General features: G+C 28.9%; 1 protein-coding gene across 1 annotated transcript; it reads left to right on the forward strand.

Annotated features, from left to right (window-relative positions):
• Nucleotides 1-245: 245 nt before the first annotated feature.
• LOC109816826 (G-type lectin S-receptor-like serine/threonine-protein kinase At4g27290) lies at nucleotides 246-6,296 on the forward strand. Its single transcript, XM_083062712.1, has 7 exons — nucleotides 246-1,762; nucleotides 1,865-1,984; nucleotides 4,680-4,807; nucleotides 4,897-5,107; nucleotides 5,191-5,428; nucleotides 5,514-5,664; nucleotides 5,783-6,296. The coding sequence occupies exons 1-7, from the start codon at nucleotides 349-351 to the stop codon at nucleotides 6,092-6,094; spliced, it is 2,574 nt and encodes an 857-aa protein (XP_082918838.1). The 5' UTR covers nucleotides 246-348; the 3' UTR covers nucleotides 6,095-6,296.
• The last annotated feature ends 10,594 nt before the right edge of the window (nucleotides 6,297-16,890 follow it).

A 16,890-nucleotide genomic window follows, 5' to 3' on the forward strand; every position in this document is an offset into this window, starting at 1 on the left:
ATAAAAATTTTATTAAAAAATAAATTATATATCTATTTTTATTTTATAAATATTTATAGTTTAATTTTTTATAAATAAAGACCCATATTTAGTTTTTGGCATAAAATCTATAAAATGTTAGGATCGGGTCTAAAGGAATAACTGGGAATTGGTCAAATTGATTTAAAATAATGATTAAAAATAAAAGCTAAAATAGTACTTAGTCAAATACTATAAACCATAACAAACTTACACACAAAAAAAAAGGTTTAATAAAATTGCATTTAAATTTTAAATTATAAGGTTTTAATTTTCCAACACCAGAATCCAAGGATGAGAACACAAATGAAAAATTGACACTTGAAGAAAATGAGGTACATGGTTGACTTGGAAGTCAAGTTAGAAGTAACTAATAAGGAAGAAACAAAACATGCGTACCTCAAGCATTCTCACCTTATCTTAACATCCCATTTTCGTGTTTACGATACACTTGCCTCAATGGAAAATCTTTCTTTCATGATTATGTTTGCATGCATACTTCCCTCTATCATAGCTAACGATTCTATCAACGTGCTCCAATCCATGAGTGATGGTGAGACCTTGGTGTCCAAAGGTGAAATTTATGAACTTGGGTTTTTCAGCCCGGGTAGATCCCAGAAACGTTACCTAGGCATATGGTACAAGAATATCCCAATTCAAACAGTTGTTTGGGTTGCAAATAGGGAAAACCCTATCAATGATTCCTCAGGCATCTTAACAGTGAACTCCACAGGCAATCTTGTTCTCACCCAAAATGGGTCTCTTGTTTGGTACACCAACCCTCACCAACAAGCACTGAATCCAGTGGTGGAACTCTTGGACAGTGGAAATCTTGTGATAAGAAATGAGGCAGAAACAGACCCAAAAGCGTTCTTGTGGCAAAGCTTTGAACATCCATCTGATACGTTTTTAGCAGGGATGAAGTTGGGATGGGACCTCAAAACTTATCAGGAACGGAAACTAACATCTTGGAAGAGTCCAGATGATCCATCACCAGGAGACGTTTCTAGGGTTTTAAAACTCTATAACTATCCTGAGTTTTATATAATGAGAGTAGAACAAAAGTTATTCAGATTTGGTCCTTGGAATGGCATATATTTTAGTGGAATACCAGATCTAACGCACACCATTTATGGCTTGAGTTTTGTTAGCAGTAAAGATCAGAATTTTGTCAGAAATATAGATGAGATTTACTTCACGTATAGCATTCCAAATAATTCTATCATCGTAAGAAGTGTAGTAAACCAAACAGGTATTATTTATCGCTATTCATGGGTGGAGGCAAATAAAACTTGGATAAATAGGACCTTGCCAAGAGAGTTTTGTGATAATTATGGCTTTTGTGGACCCTATGGGAATTGCCTAAGTGCTGAATCTGAATCACAAGCTTGCCAATGTTTAAGAGGTTTCAGTCCAAAGTCACAAGAAGCATGGAACTCGTCGAATTGGAGTCGAGGATGTGTCCGCAATACACCGTTAAGCTGCAAAGACAAACTCAAAGATGGGTTTGTCAAATTTGAAGGCCTCAAAGTTCCAGACACTACACATACTTTGTTGGATGAGAGTATTGGTCTTAAGGAATGCAAAGACAAGTGCTTGAATAATTGTTCTTGTATGGCCTATACTAATTCAGACATAAGAGATGGTGGTAGTGGTTGTGTCATATGGTTCGGAGATCTCATTGACTTGAAACAACAAACTTTTGGGCAAGATTTATATGTCAGGATGCCTGCTTCAGAGTTAGGTAATAACCATCATCAACTTTAATATATTTCAATTTTAACTTCGAAAAATTTATCTCTCTCTAACTTAATTTAGTCTTTTTTAATCGGTTCCAATCCACCAGAACCTGTAAACAGACACAAAAGGAATACACCAAAAATAGTTGCTTCCACTGTTGCTGCAATTTGTGGGGTTCTGTTACTAAGTTCATATTTTATCTACAGCATCCGGAGGAAGAACGCTGGTAAATGATTACCCACAATTTTGTTAAACACATGATTGCATTATTCTGTATGAAACTTTGCTAAGCTGTATATCGGTAACTATTTGTTGTAAATTAGTAAATATAAATTATAATAATTAGTGTAGTTAACCTACCATCCTTATAGTCAGCCTTGAGTTTTTTTTTTGTCTTAGAGGAAGTGAAAAAAATAACATTCTTATAATTATTTGAATATTATTTATAATTTTAATTCTTAAATCTAAAATTATAAAACATACAAACAATTAAACACGTAATTACTAAAATAAATAATTAAATTTATAGTACATTTTTACAAGACTATGAGTCATCCTAAACCACATTAAAAAAAAAAATCAATAATAGTGACATATTATAAAGAAATTCATAGTAGAGAGGTGAAAGTTCACATTTGATTTTGAGATTTCAGTGTGAAATAAATAGGTCATAATTAAAAAAAATAGAAAAATAATTAAAATTAGAGATAAAAGAAAAAGTTAAAAACAACCTTTATTTATAATTTTGTATTAACATTTATCAAAGTTCTCACCAAGTAAAAATAAGTTAATAATATATTATATTTTCTCTTTATATTTAATTTTATTGATTTATTTTTCTAAAATTATAAATAGATTGTTGTTGATAAGTGAAAAAATAATTATAGATTAATTCTTTGCAATAAATTTTTTTGCTCAGGTAAAATTTTTTTGTAATTAATTCATTTTCTCTAATACATTTTTATAACTTAATTATGTAAATTTTTATTTTTATATTATATAGACTAAATAACATTTTTTTTGCTCTTCTAACAATGAATCTTGACTAATTAATAACATTTTTTTGTGCTCTTCTAACAATGAATCTTGAACAACTACTCCATTAGCCTGTGCTCAAGAGTAGAGGTAGCAAATGGATGGATCAAGTAATTTTTTAAGCGGATTATAACTAGTCAGATAAAAATAATTTATTAATTTATTTAAATTTATTAAAAATTTACATAAAAATTCAATCTAACAAATTTATTTAAAGCAAAAATTCATTTAATCTATCTATTAATGATTTTTTCATAGATAGATATCCATTATTCCATCTATAAAAATAATATTTTAAAAATTAAATAATTTTTATTTTTGAAATATTTTTTCTCTCTTCTTTATAAGTCATAACATTTTTATATTACCTTTTAAAATTTATAAGACTTTTTTATATTAAAATAATCTTTTAAATCTCAATCTTATAAACATCTCATATTATAATCTAATAAATTTTAAAAAAATAATAAATAAACAACTAATCATCTCTAAAATTAAATAAATATATTGAATCTAATTCATTATTTATTTTTATTATAATAAATGGATTAAATAGATTTATTTATAGATAAATTCAATTCATATGTAATAAATGATTAAATTCAGTTGAGACTCTTGCTAAGTCCACCATGACTATCCCTTGTATTATGAGATTTAGATAATTAAGCTTCCTTTTTAATCACAGTGTATCGTGTTACAATTTTTCAATATAATAGCTTCTAGAACCATTTGAAAAAAAAATTAGTTTTAAGCGTTTCACTTTCTTTTTTCCTATCATGCGCATTTTTTTATTACACCAAAATTTATTATTAGTGATAATTATTTAATAATAATAAATTTTTTATTTTATTATCTAATAAAAATATTAATAGTTAATAAAATAATAATTAATAAAAATATATTTATAAGTAATTATTAAAAATGACCGATAAAAAATGGGTAACTTTTCATTCATTTTATTGAAAAAAATTCAAGTCTCATATATCAACTAAAAATAAGATAATTAAAAAGTATAGAAGTGGATGATAACTCTCATCTTACAAGCCAGTTTTATAAAGTTGAATTAGACTCATAATCTACTATTCTAAGATGATATCAAAATTATCGACTCTAAAAAAGGTCATCACTATTGATACACACAAAAATGCAAGTGTTGAGTGTGGGTGGTGTATCAGAAGAAACTCAAGTCTCACATCGATTAAAGATATGACAATTAAAGAGTATATAAGTGAAAGATATAAAGATTAGAAATCATTTCTTACCAAGTCCAATAGTGTTGGGTGTGTATATTAAAAAAAATTCAAGTCTCATGTTGACTAGACATAAGACAATTAAATAGTATATAAATAGAAGACATAAAAGTTAAGAATCTTTTTTTAAACTTTTAGTGACAATTGTAAAAAGTTAGTAAACAAGTTAAACATTTAAAAACTAATATTAGTGGCCATCATAAATGTCTTTAAAAAAATGTCACAAAAACTCATAAACTTTTTTACTATTATAAAGATCTTTACCTGTATGCAGAATAATCGTCGATAAATATTTCACTGACACTGCATATAATGATTAATGTAAAAATATTTATAAAATATTTTGTAACAATTTTTATTGTTATTAAAAATAATATGAATGTCACTGAAAGCTTTTTTTTTTAGTGTTGTCATTATATTGATAGATATTGTTTCGCATTATAAGAAGAAACTAAAGCACGCAGAAATTTCATTGTACACTTTATGCTATATTTTACTTTAAATAGCTCACTACGGGAATAGGAAAGGAACTAATCTTCATTTCTAAATTCTGATTCTTGTTACAAATTACCGAAAATTCTATTCTATTTATAATCTTGTTTTCATGAGACCTGCTAACAATTTTGTTCATTGCAGAGAAAAACAAGAGTCTGAAGGATGACATTAATTTACCAACATTTGATTTTTCATCCATATCCAGGGCCACAAATCACTTTTCACAGAATAACAAATTGGGACAAGGTGGCTTTGGAGTTGTGTACAAGGTATAAAAAAAATAAAATAAAATAAAAAAGTTTAACTTAACCGCTCATCTTCATCAAAATAATATAACTGTTTCCAAAACTTTTGTCAGGGCATATTGCCAAATGGGCAAGAGATTGCAGTTAAAAGGCTTTCTAAAACTTCCATACAAGGCTTGGACGAGTTCAAAAATGAAGTCATGTTGATTGTAAAACTTCAACATCGCAATCTTGTTAAGCTTTTTGGTTGTTCTATTCAACAAGATGAGAAGTTGTTGATTTATGAATTCATGCCTAATAGAAGCTTGGACTACATTATTTTCGGTAGGAGAGAAAATAATCCTTCTAATTTATTAAATTTTATTTAATAGTTTTCATGCTAATTACTTAGAAGTGAACTTTATCAGATTCAACAAGACGTGCCTTGTTAGATTGGACTAAGAGATTTGATATTATTAATGGAATTGCCCGAGGACTTGTCTATCTTCATCACGACTCTAGACTAAAGATCATTCATAGAGATCTTAAAGCTAGTAATGTTCTTCTTGATAATAATATGAATCCAAAAATATCAGATTTTGGTATAACTAGAATATTTGCTCTAGACCAAGATGAAGCAGACACAGATAAAGTAGTTGGGACATAGTAAGTTCTTTTGTGTAAGCTTTTCTTCATTCTCCTTTCATAGCAACATTTAGCTTTGATTATGGACTCTTGTTTTGTTGTGCAGCGGTTATATACCTCCTGAATATGCTGCACATGGATCTTTCTCGACCAAATCTGATGTCTTCAGTTTTGGTGTGATTGTGTTGGAGATAATAAGTGGGAGAAAGAATAGGAGATTTTATGACTCACAGCATAGCCTAAATCTTTTGGGGCATGTAGGTTTAAAGATTCAACAATCTATATGTGAATAATAAAACATTGGTCCATGAAACAAAGAACATTGTTTAGTAGTTTTTGATATGGAGAATGAACTCTTTGCTTTGTGATTTTCAGGCATGGAGACTATGGATTGAAAATAGGCCAATGGAACTTGTGGATGACTTAGTGGATGATTTAGCCGGTCAATTTGAAATAATAAGATATATTCACATTGGTTTGTTATGCGTACAACAGAGACCACAAGATAGACCAGAAATGTCATCAGTAATTCTTATGTTGAATGGTGAAAAGTTATTACCCGAACCAAGCCAACCTGGGTTCTACACAGGAAAAGATTATTCAAACACGACAGCTTCTTCTTCAAGAAATATTGATTCTTCGTATACCCTCAATGAAATCTCTGACACAATGTTGGAGGCAAGATAAATAAAATACTATGAAAACTAAAATATTGCTTTAGCTTTTTTTTTTTTTTTTTAATCATATCATGCAACTGTTTCTCCTTAAGTTTATAAACGAGAGACTTGGTTTCATGCATTTAGTTATTGTAACATTAATTGCTACATGGGAAAGATATGGGATTTACCTTTTTATCATTAATAATATATGTCTATTTGTGTACATTTACATTAAGTAAATGTCTTTGATGATTTTCTATGAAGGATCATCAAACATTTTCGTATGTTGATTTTATTCACAAATTTTGCAGTTGTCTCATTTAAATTTGACGCCTTTTATGCTTATTGGACCACTAGTATAAAATATGGATATAATGTCATGATATTACATAAGTTATTTCACAATCGATGCAATTTTCTGCATTATTACATTTTATAAAATAAAATCAACTTTACTAAATTGATTGTAGTTTAATTAATTAATGTAGTATAATACCTTTTATATCGATTATCAATGCAGAAAGAGGTACATTATATAGCTATAACAAATGAGAAACATAAATAACAGCTAATTATTTTGCAATAAAACAAATGAGAAACATAAACCTATAACAATCACTAATTTCAAGAACATTACTTTAGAGAAACTCATAACTTCACGGTCAACATTTTGTCATAATTAGAGCGAATAATATACAAAATCCCAAAGTGGGATGCCACCACATTGTATACCTATAGTTTGAAATTAAAACCTCGTATAAACTATTCAGATCTCTCACAAACTTATAGTAACCATATCCTTAAATTAATAACTATATAGGTGGCATTCTCTTGTTAAAACAATAAGCTATATGGTTTATTTGACTACATTGTTTCCTGTATTACGTCATATTCCACTAACCAAAAATGTAATTAGATGTGTTAAAGCCTTGCATGCATATTTTTAAATCATTGGTTTATCCACTACTTCATACACACAAAATAGACGTGTTTTTGAGCATTTCTTCTAACAAAGAAAAAGGAGAAGAGAGTATATATGATAAGAAGCAGTACCAAAAATGGCAAAATAAAACCCATATAAGTGTAGAGTCACAAAACAAAAGGTCATCTAATGAGAACCAGAGACACGGTACTAACACGGGGGAAAACAAAATGCAAAAATTGAGTGGATATAAAAAAATAAAATAAAATAAATAAATAAATAAAAGAGGAATGGAGCATACAATTACAAGAACGGACAGAGAAATGGTGATCATATCTAATATATCTCTCAATCAAATATAAAAATTTTGATTATAAGCAAAATTATATCAAATTGTTATTTGGAATATTTTGTTAGTGACAAATATCTATTTATTTAGTTATATAATATATAAATTTGAGTTACAAAATTTTTTAGACTGTCAGGTCCCTGTATTGGTCTTTGTTCATTTGTTAATTAATGAGTCAAATTCTCTGCAATTGAATCTAATATTACATCTTTCTTTCTATTGGATGTTGTAGCCAATCCTATTTTAACTATAGTCCAAAATTTCACCACTTTATTGTCCATTTTTCATCCTATGCTACAATCCTAAAAAAAAAATCAAAGAGGATATTCATGTTATCTTTTGTTTACTCTTAACTTTATTGAGGGATATTGGTGTTGTAAAATTGACTTATTGGCATTTTATTTGTGTTTTATAAAAGATTCATTTTGATGTTACATGAGATTGATGGATGAAAAATGGGGAGCGAAGACAGGATTAATTAGAATCACAAACAAACGGTGAGGTTTTTTTTTTTTTTTTTCATTTTGACCATAAATTTTGCTTTTTTTTAAATTGCTAAATGGTTAATGAGGACATAATATATTACTATACTATTGCTCTACATAATCCTGTCTTCCTTTTTCCTATTTAATTAAGCCTAAATCTTGTTCTTCCCCCTCTTATATGTTTCAAAGCATAATTCTCACAGGTCACTAAAATTATCATCATAAACCACAATTGTGATCGTAAATTATAGGTGGTATTTCTCCCTTCTCTTATTTTCTATTGATTTTAAACTGACAAAGAAAGATACAAAGTACATACACTATGTAAAAACAAACCAAAAAACACAGAAAACGATAATACTCAATACGGATGTAAAATGTAAATGCAAAAAGAAAAAAGAAAAAATAAAAAAAAAACAGCTAAATAAAAAGTATTAAGAGAATAGAACAAAACAGATTTATGTGATTCAGACAATTTGATCTATATTTATGAGAGATGGCAGATTCTACTATTTAAAAAACTAAATCAAGTCTTTACAATAAAATAATATTTTACTATTTTTAGAAAGTCCTTGATTTCTCTAACAAGCTCCCTTTTCTCTCTACATATCTTATTCAAATCTTTTTCACTTATATTCTCATCTTTCTTGCTCATAATTATGCACCTCACCTCTTGCATATTTGAAAGAATTTCAAAACACATATATAGGAATTAATGATACTAAGACTAAAGTCTTATAAGACATGACAAATTAAACTTATCAGACTAATGGAGAAAGACCATACAATCTAAACTTATTAGACTAATAAAGACATACTAAACCTATTAAACTATACAGACAAAAAAACCATATAGATGATATGCCTAATTAATTTTGAGTTAGAAACAACAATTCTCCACCACACCTTGACTTTAAATCTAAAGAAAAGAACTATTTCAACATATCATTACTATCACACTTCAAAATAAAGCATCAAATGAAATTGATCATGTCCAAGCAATGCTTGAACTTGGATATAGAAAGATAATTCGTTAACATATTAGTAGGATTGTCTTTAAATGCAATTTTCTAAAAAATGAATTTCCTCCTATTCAACCAAATCTCTGACAAAGTAAGACCCTATATTAATATGTTTCGTCCTCTCATTATAAGCTTGATGATTAGCAAGGTGTTAAGTATTTTGGCTATCCCAATGAACTATCACATGCTTTTGTAATACACCCAATTCACCAATCATCCCTTTTAACCATAAAGTGTACTTAACTTCTTCTACAAGAGCAATGTGTAATGCATGTATTGTAGACAAAGCTTCAACATATTTGAAATTTGCTTTCCAACCGAGAACATTCCCAAACAAAGTGAGTATATACTAAATAAAGATTTCATGTATAGTTTATATCAACATACCCACAATAGTTTCTCCACTTTGAGGAATATATTTGTGGCAGATGGTCATTCAAGCAACATATCCAAGTGCATTGATGTGAAAAATATTCGATTGAATGGGATGTTAAAAATTCTTGATTGTCACATCTTGATGGAGCAGTTTTTACCATTGGCCATGCGGGTAGGATTGCCTAATAAGGTGTCAACAATTTTGATTAAGTTATGTTCATTCTTTAGGCAATTATGTAGTAAAGCATTGAGTGCGACAACTTTAGACAAAATGCAACATGATGTTGTGCTCACTCTATGCCACATGGAAATGTTATTTCCTCCTTCCTTTTTCACAGTCATGGGTCACTTAATCGTTCACCTCATTAATGAAGCTAAGCTTGGAGGACCGGTATATTATCGATGGATGTATCTTATATAGAGGTAAAATTTGTATGCCCAATATTTTTTTAGCAATATAGTATCCAAGATTATTATTAATAAAATTGTTTGTTATAATTTAATAAGTACCTAGGATCATTAAAATCTTATGTACGCAATTAATAAGGCACAACCAAAAGGCTCTATAGCAGAAGGTTACCTAATAGAAAAGATCGTAACATTTTGTTCAAGATATTTAGATAACATTGAAACAAGATGGAATTGACCTCATCATGTTGATGATGAACCTAATGACATACCTTGTAAAACATGAGTAGATGAATTGTTTCCACAAGTTGGAAAAGAAATTGGTAGTTCTTCTTATTTCACTCTTACAACCATGGAAAAGTTACAAGCTCAAAGACGTGTCCAAACCAACTGTTTCATAGTGGATCGCTATCTCCAGTGAGTACTTAAAATGGTTTACTTGAATTATCTTTTCGTACATCTATTAACTTAAATCTACATAGGGAATTTAGAGAATTTATGCAAAGGCAACTAAGAAAGCATACAGGGAATACTAATGACGTAGACAAGAAGGTTTATAAAGAGTTTGTGGGTTGGTTTTCTAATCACGTAAGTAAAACTTCACTCAATGGCATATGTATATTGCATTTATTTTAGTAGTATACATGTCACTAACACTACAACATTTTTTTCAATTGTTAAAGATGTGAACAATCTTAATGAGTTAGATAAAGTTATTCTTCTCTGTCTTGCTCAAGGTCCTGAAAGCCACACTAAAAGGTTCTCTGCCTACAATGTCAATGGATATAAATTTAGAACATTGAAATGAGATAGAGGATTGAAAACTCATAATAATGGGATTTTTGGTACATTTGGCACTAAAAGTTATTCAAGTAGTAGTGATTCTCAAATGGATCGAGTTTGGAGGGGTGCCTTATTATGGGAAATTGATAGACATCATAGAGCTTAGATATGTTTAGATGTGAATGGGCTAATACCACAAATCATATAGGCATAAAGAAAGATAAATTAGGTTTTACCTCAATTAACTTTACAAAATTCATACATACCAAACTTAAAGAAAATGATGAGCCATACATTAAAGTTTTTGAAGCTCAAATGATTTTTCATGTGATGATGAGAAAGAAAAGGGTTGGAGCATAACTATCCATGTTAAACCAAGGGACTTATATATGACATGGGTGAAGAAAATGAAGAGATGATGGTTTCTGAAGAGGCCTATCCATTATGAAATTTGGAATAAGTCTTTCCCGATGATACCATGTATACAGAATTGGCAAGAGATACTACAGATGATGATCCTGATCCAACTTCAACCACTAATAACAACATTGATGTTGATAATGATAGTATGATTTTATGACAAGTATAACTACAATTTTATGTCTTAATTTCTTTTCTTATTATTTTCTACAAAATGCTTTTATTTTTATTTTTTTTTATTTTCAAATATTTTATATATTAAATTTTTCATGAAATATTATTAACATATTTCTATAAGTATGCCTAAGATAATGAGGTATACTCCCAGGACTCGCTCTACACCCATTCAAATTCAAGCTAATACTTCAGCCATGAGTCACGGTGTATCCCATGTATCACTATAGAGTGAGCATATAACTCATGCAACCCCATCAATTAACATTGAAGTCCAAAATGACCAATCTACAACATCTGAAGACCAAAATCCCCAGCCTACACAACATGGAGACCAAAATCCTTGGCTTACTTCTAAGAGAAAGTCTACAAAATACTGGATAGTTAATTTGATTAGTATGTGATTTATATCTTATCAATTTTGATTACTTAATAGTTGTTGAGTGCCTTTTATTCATGAATTGCACTCAACTTTTGGCACTCTTTTTGGATAAATTGTAAATATGTTTATGATAATTTACCCCTAAATAGGAAAAATCAAGTTTATACTAAAAGATAGAAGAGTAGTAGAAAATTAATGATGATTTTCCTCCTTTCTGCAGAAAAATTTAGGAAGACAGAGTTTCACAGTCATAGTTGTGGTTTTGGAGCTATAGTTGTGAAAATCAGAGGAGAACAGAAAGTTACAGCCATAGTTGTGGTTTTGCAACCATAGCGTGGAAATCTGGAATGCAAAATTTAAGGGTCTAGAGACTTGAAACTAAAGTTGTGGGCTCACAGCTAGAGCCATGGAGCACACGAAGGGGGCATCACGAAATCAAGGAGGAAAAACAAGATTTAGACTACAGGTAAGGGAAAAACAGAGCAAGAACGAAGATTGGAAAGCTGGATCATTTGGGAACGAACCAATCCCTTGTCTTCATCTTTCACTTTGTAATATCTTCTTTTGCTTATCTGATCTTGTAATGGCCATGTGTGGCTAAACCTTTTGAGGATTGGTCCTGGTGTAACTACTAACTCTTCTATCTCTTAAATCTATATATGCATTTCATTCTCATTACTTGTGCTTGATTCTACTTTTAATGCTTATATCGGCTTAATCAACCGTTGTATGAATTTTTGGTTTTTGAATCTTGTTGGAAAACGTTTTTGAAAACCTGAACTGTATCTTGCACCTAACCATCTCTTGTTCTAGGAATAGACTTGATTTGGTTAATCACCCTTGTTCAAGTCATTGGTCTTAATGCAAAGTGTTAAACTTAAAACATAGAGGAATCATGTTTTAGATTAATCACTTTAGGATTCAACTTTGAGGAATCTTGTTGGATTACTAAATGAATGTGGAGGTAATGAAATTGATATCATATTTATTTTAAGAAATTTAAGAGTTAGCAAGTGCTCCTAGGTCCAATCCTTGTTTCATATAATTGTTCTTATAACTTTTACACTTTCGCTTAAATTTTACCTCACATTATTTCATTCCAAATTATATCAACATCTCTTTAGTAATCATTAGAGTAAGAATTACTAATCTCCCAAATTCTTAAGGACGATACTGTATTTCTACAACGAAACTTGGTCCGCTTGCCAAGTAGAGTGTTATCAAAAATCTCATCAAGTTTCTGGCGCCACAGCCATGGCACCAACTCACTGTAGGCACAAATAATTTCACAGCTGCAGCGCCACTTTCACAGCTAAAGCGCTCACTCCCTAGAGCCAAATTTCAAGTTTAATTGGCACATCGCTGCAGTAATGGCTCATGTCTATGGCGCCCAAACACTATGACTTATAAATAAGGGCCATGGGAACAGTTTCATCAGTTTAAAAACTGACTCCCACTCTTGTAAACCTTCCATCTCCCACATTCTTGCCCTTCTTCTCTTGTGTCTAGCAAACCTTCCATCTCCCACATCTCATCTTCCTTAAGTGATCTCTATAAAGGTCACATTTTTCTTCACTCATCTTACTCCAAAACATCAAAACCCTCTCTTGTTACTTGGATTATAAGGTAAGGTCTCCATCTTTCTTACCTCCTTTTACATTGCATGAAACATTTACTTGTTCTTTTCAACTCGTTTGAACCCTAAGCATGATTGTGTTACTCTTTGAGTTCTTTAAAGCATGATGATGGCATCATTTGTGATGTATTTCATTTTTGGAATGGAACGCTTGAACTTGGGTGTTTGATCCTTCAATATTGCACATGCATGATCCTTCTCATTTTTTGCCTGCTTTGTGTTTGAAGAAATGCCTGAATGAGAGGAGTATTTGATTTGAACACAATGAGCAAGTGTCAAGTGTTCTCATGTCTCTAGGTGGTTGGAGAAGTAGTTTTAAGGGTGAAAACTAACGAAGGTGAACGACCAAGGTGTCCTTGATTGACTAAATCAAAAATCAAGGAATTGATTTGCTTTAGTTATTAACCAAATAAAAGTCACATAAGATTTGGTCTATATTTTCTGACATCAAAATAATATATTAGGTAACCTTATTTTATGTGTTCTCACCTGAGATTGGATCGATGACGATCTCTCTGATGATATTGGTGAGCCTCCACTGATTCGCAGGTTGTCCGCTCCAAGATAGGGGTGGTACCTGCAAAAGAGACTTCGATGTTTAAGTTAGTACTTGATAGTGTATGTCTCGTATATATAGTAGACGTACCTTGATGATTTTAGGATTTTTACTGTCTACTAGCATATTGGCAATTTTAGGGTTTTACCTCGTGATTGCAACGTGATGTTCTGATGTCTATGTTTCGTGGTCGAGCTTAGTAGCTCGACAATAATGAGTTTACTGCTTGGTCAGGTTGGTAAACCTTTGACAGAATCTTGGTCAGGTTTGTAAACCTTTGACCGAGTTTGACAACTTGGTAAGGGACGAGTTCACAACTCGACTAGGCCAATACATTACGCAATAATATAAAGTCTTATATATTAAGTGGTTAGAACAAAGCTTAGACATTCTCCATACTAAAATAGAAGTATAATCAAATTAAACTTCCAAAGTCTTCATACAGCCGACTCCACATAAATTGATATTCTATGACGTCTTAAGATAGTGTGATGAAACATTGCGAGAACTAGTCAAACAAATTGGGGTCAGTATTTTCTGTACACTACAATAAAATTGATTATTACCGACAATTATTTAGTGGCAATAAATTAATTACCTTTATTTTATTTAATAAAAATATTAATGACTAATATATAATGGCCACTAAAAATGTATTTATATCATACCAAAATTTACTATTAGCGATAATTATTTATTTGAAAAAGCTTAAATCCCACATCGATTAGAAATAAGATAATAATATTAAAGAGTATATAAATGGATGATAACTCTCACCTTACAATTTTATTTTGTAGGGTTAAGTTAGACCTATAACTTACTATTCTAAGTTGATATCAGATTACTCACCATTACCAAACTCAATAGTCCCTAAAATTGAGGGATGTATTGGAAAAAATTCAAATCTCACATCGAATATTGATAAAATAATTAATTAGGAGATAAGACAATTAAAAAATATATAAGTAATTAAAGACAATCCTCATCTTACAAGTCTCACATCGAGTAGAAAGTAAAAAATATCACAAAAAGTTATACACTTTTTCTGACCATTAAAAGGATTTTTACCAGCATTCAGAATAATTATCGCTAAATATTTTAGCGACACTGCATATAATGGCTATTGTAAAAATGCCGCTAAAAGATTTTGTAAAAATTTTTATTACCACTAAAAATCTATTTTGTTGCGGTGGTATGAAAAATGGGGATAATGTAGAGTTGCAATGATAAACTGGTTTATTTTCTTTACTAATGACATTTAAATGTAGACGTCTGTCATCGTTAACTTCTTTTTCTTTTTAATTTCCTTTAAATTAAATTTAAAATATTGTATTATAGACTGGTTTATATGGTGCAAACCTTTTAGAATTAATGGTGAACCATTATATTCAAATCCAAGTGATAAGTTTGGTTTAATTGTGAATATTTTAAATGATAGTAAAAACTTTTAAGTTTGGATTTGGTTTAACCATTTGATGTTTTGTTTGATTTGTTTCGGATAGTATTGATTCCGGAACCAAATGAATTCCCGACCCCATTGACTAGTACTAGTAGTATAAAGTTGTTGATATTAAATGTGTTTTATGAAAGATGTGATAGGTAGATATCAATAATATAAAGTTTGACAAAAGAAATAAAACATCATTGACCATGTCACATGTCACGTATTAAGGACTGGAAAAAAAATAATATACTATATACTTCGGTTCATTGACCATGTCACGTATTAAAGACTGGAAAAAAAATAATATACTATATACTTCGGTTCCTATAATAATTATCATATGTAAGAAGAAAAAATAAGTTTTAAAAGTAGACTTTTTAATATAAAATCCTTTATTTATTTTTTACTTATATTCTTAATAATACTATTTAAAAATAATAATTATTTTGGTATATCATTTTTAATAAAAGTTAATTTTATAAAATTATTATTTTATTTCATCTATTTATTAGATTTTTTTATTTGTGTAAAATAATTTAAGATAACACTTATGATAAGATAGAGTTAGTATTATATAATATCATTGATCGTATTAATTTTTTTTACTCAAATATAAGTAAAATTATATAATTTATGAGTTAATTAAAAAAATTATTAATATTATTAAATTTTATTAAAATCAATTAAAAATATTTATTTCTACCAAAAATATAAAAAAAATAATTGAAAATAGAAACTCAATTATATGAAAAGTATTTTAAAAATTATGGCATAAAATAAAGTAAAATCAATTAAAAAAATTGTATTTAGGTCATTATTCATGAAATTTTGTAGGTTATATCTCAAACGGGAGGAGTGTATAAATAGTCATTTTTGCATTAAAAAAATGTATAAACATTCAATTCATTTTCTAATGAAATTAAATTGACCTAATTTAATTATTAAATCATTTCTAAAACATATAATTACCCGTCATCATTTTAAACATTTCATCTTTTAACATGTAATGATTAAAATTAAAGTTTCATTTATAATATTAAGAGGTTAAATAATTTAACTCAATTTGTTTAATTAATAGTATATATGAATTATTGTGATCCTAGTGAGTTCGATTCCTACTTATTGCGCTGCACAGTTTTTTTATTTTTTTTATTTTTATGATTTAAGTGTCATTATTTCTAAAGTCTAACAAATATAATGTTCTTGTAAAAAAAAGCTAATTTAATTTGAGTATTTTTTTTAAATCATTTAACTAATTGAAAAATAAAGTTGTCATGTCTATTCTCCTTTTCCTAATACATCTCTGTGATAAATAAAAGAGTTTTCCATTAACATTAATTTTCTCTTAAAAGAGAACTTATTAATGATTGTGTTCTCTTAATATTTCAAGAAAATTGAACATGAAACATAAGCTTAAAAGGGTTTTTCTAGCACTGGAAGCATATTTTTCATCAAAATAAGGCTAAATTGATATTTTGGAAGAATGTCATTTTAATTTTAAAATAAAATATATTTTTTAATTTATTTAAATATTAATAAACTCATCATTGTGATTAATGAATTAATTTATTTATCTATTTGTCTATTAATACAAATATTTGAATGTCTAATTTATTTAGATATTCATATCAGTTTTATAACCTTTATTTTTATACTCGGCCTTTTCACATATTTTAATTTTAAATTATCTACAACACAACGGTATATATTATCAGACAAAATGAGCGTCTAAATGTCTTGAAATTTTGAAGTCTACAAATTATTACTATAACGTTAAATGCTTACGAATCTTTTTTAATAGATAAATAGTATTTTTAAGTTGAATTAATATTAATTTATGCTTATAAGACATGATTTTTAAAGTATTA

Source organism: Cajanus cajan, chromosome 8, assembly GCF_000230855.2.
Source record: "Cajanus cajan strain Asha chromosome 8, NIPB_CcT2T_4, whole genome shotgun sequence".
NCBI lineage: Eukaryota > Viridiplantae > Streptophyta > Magnoliopsida > Fabales > Fabaceae > Cajanus > Cajanus cajan.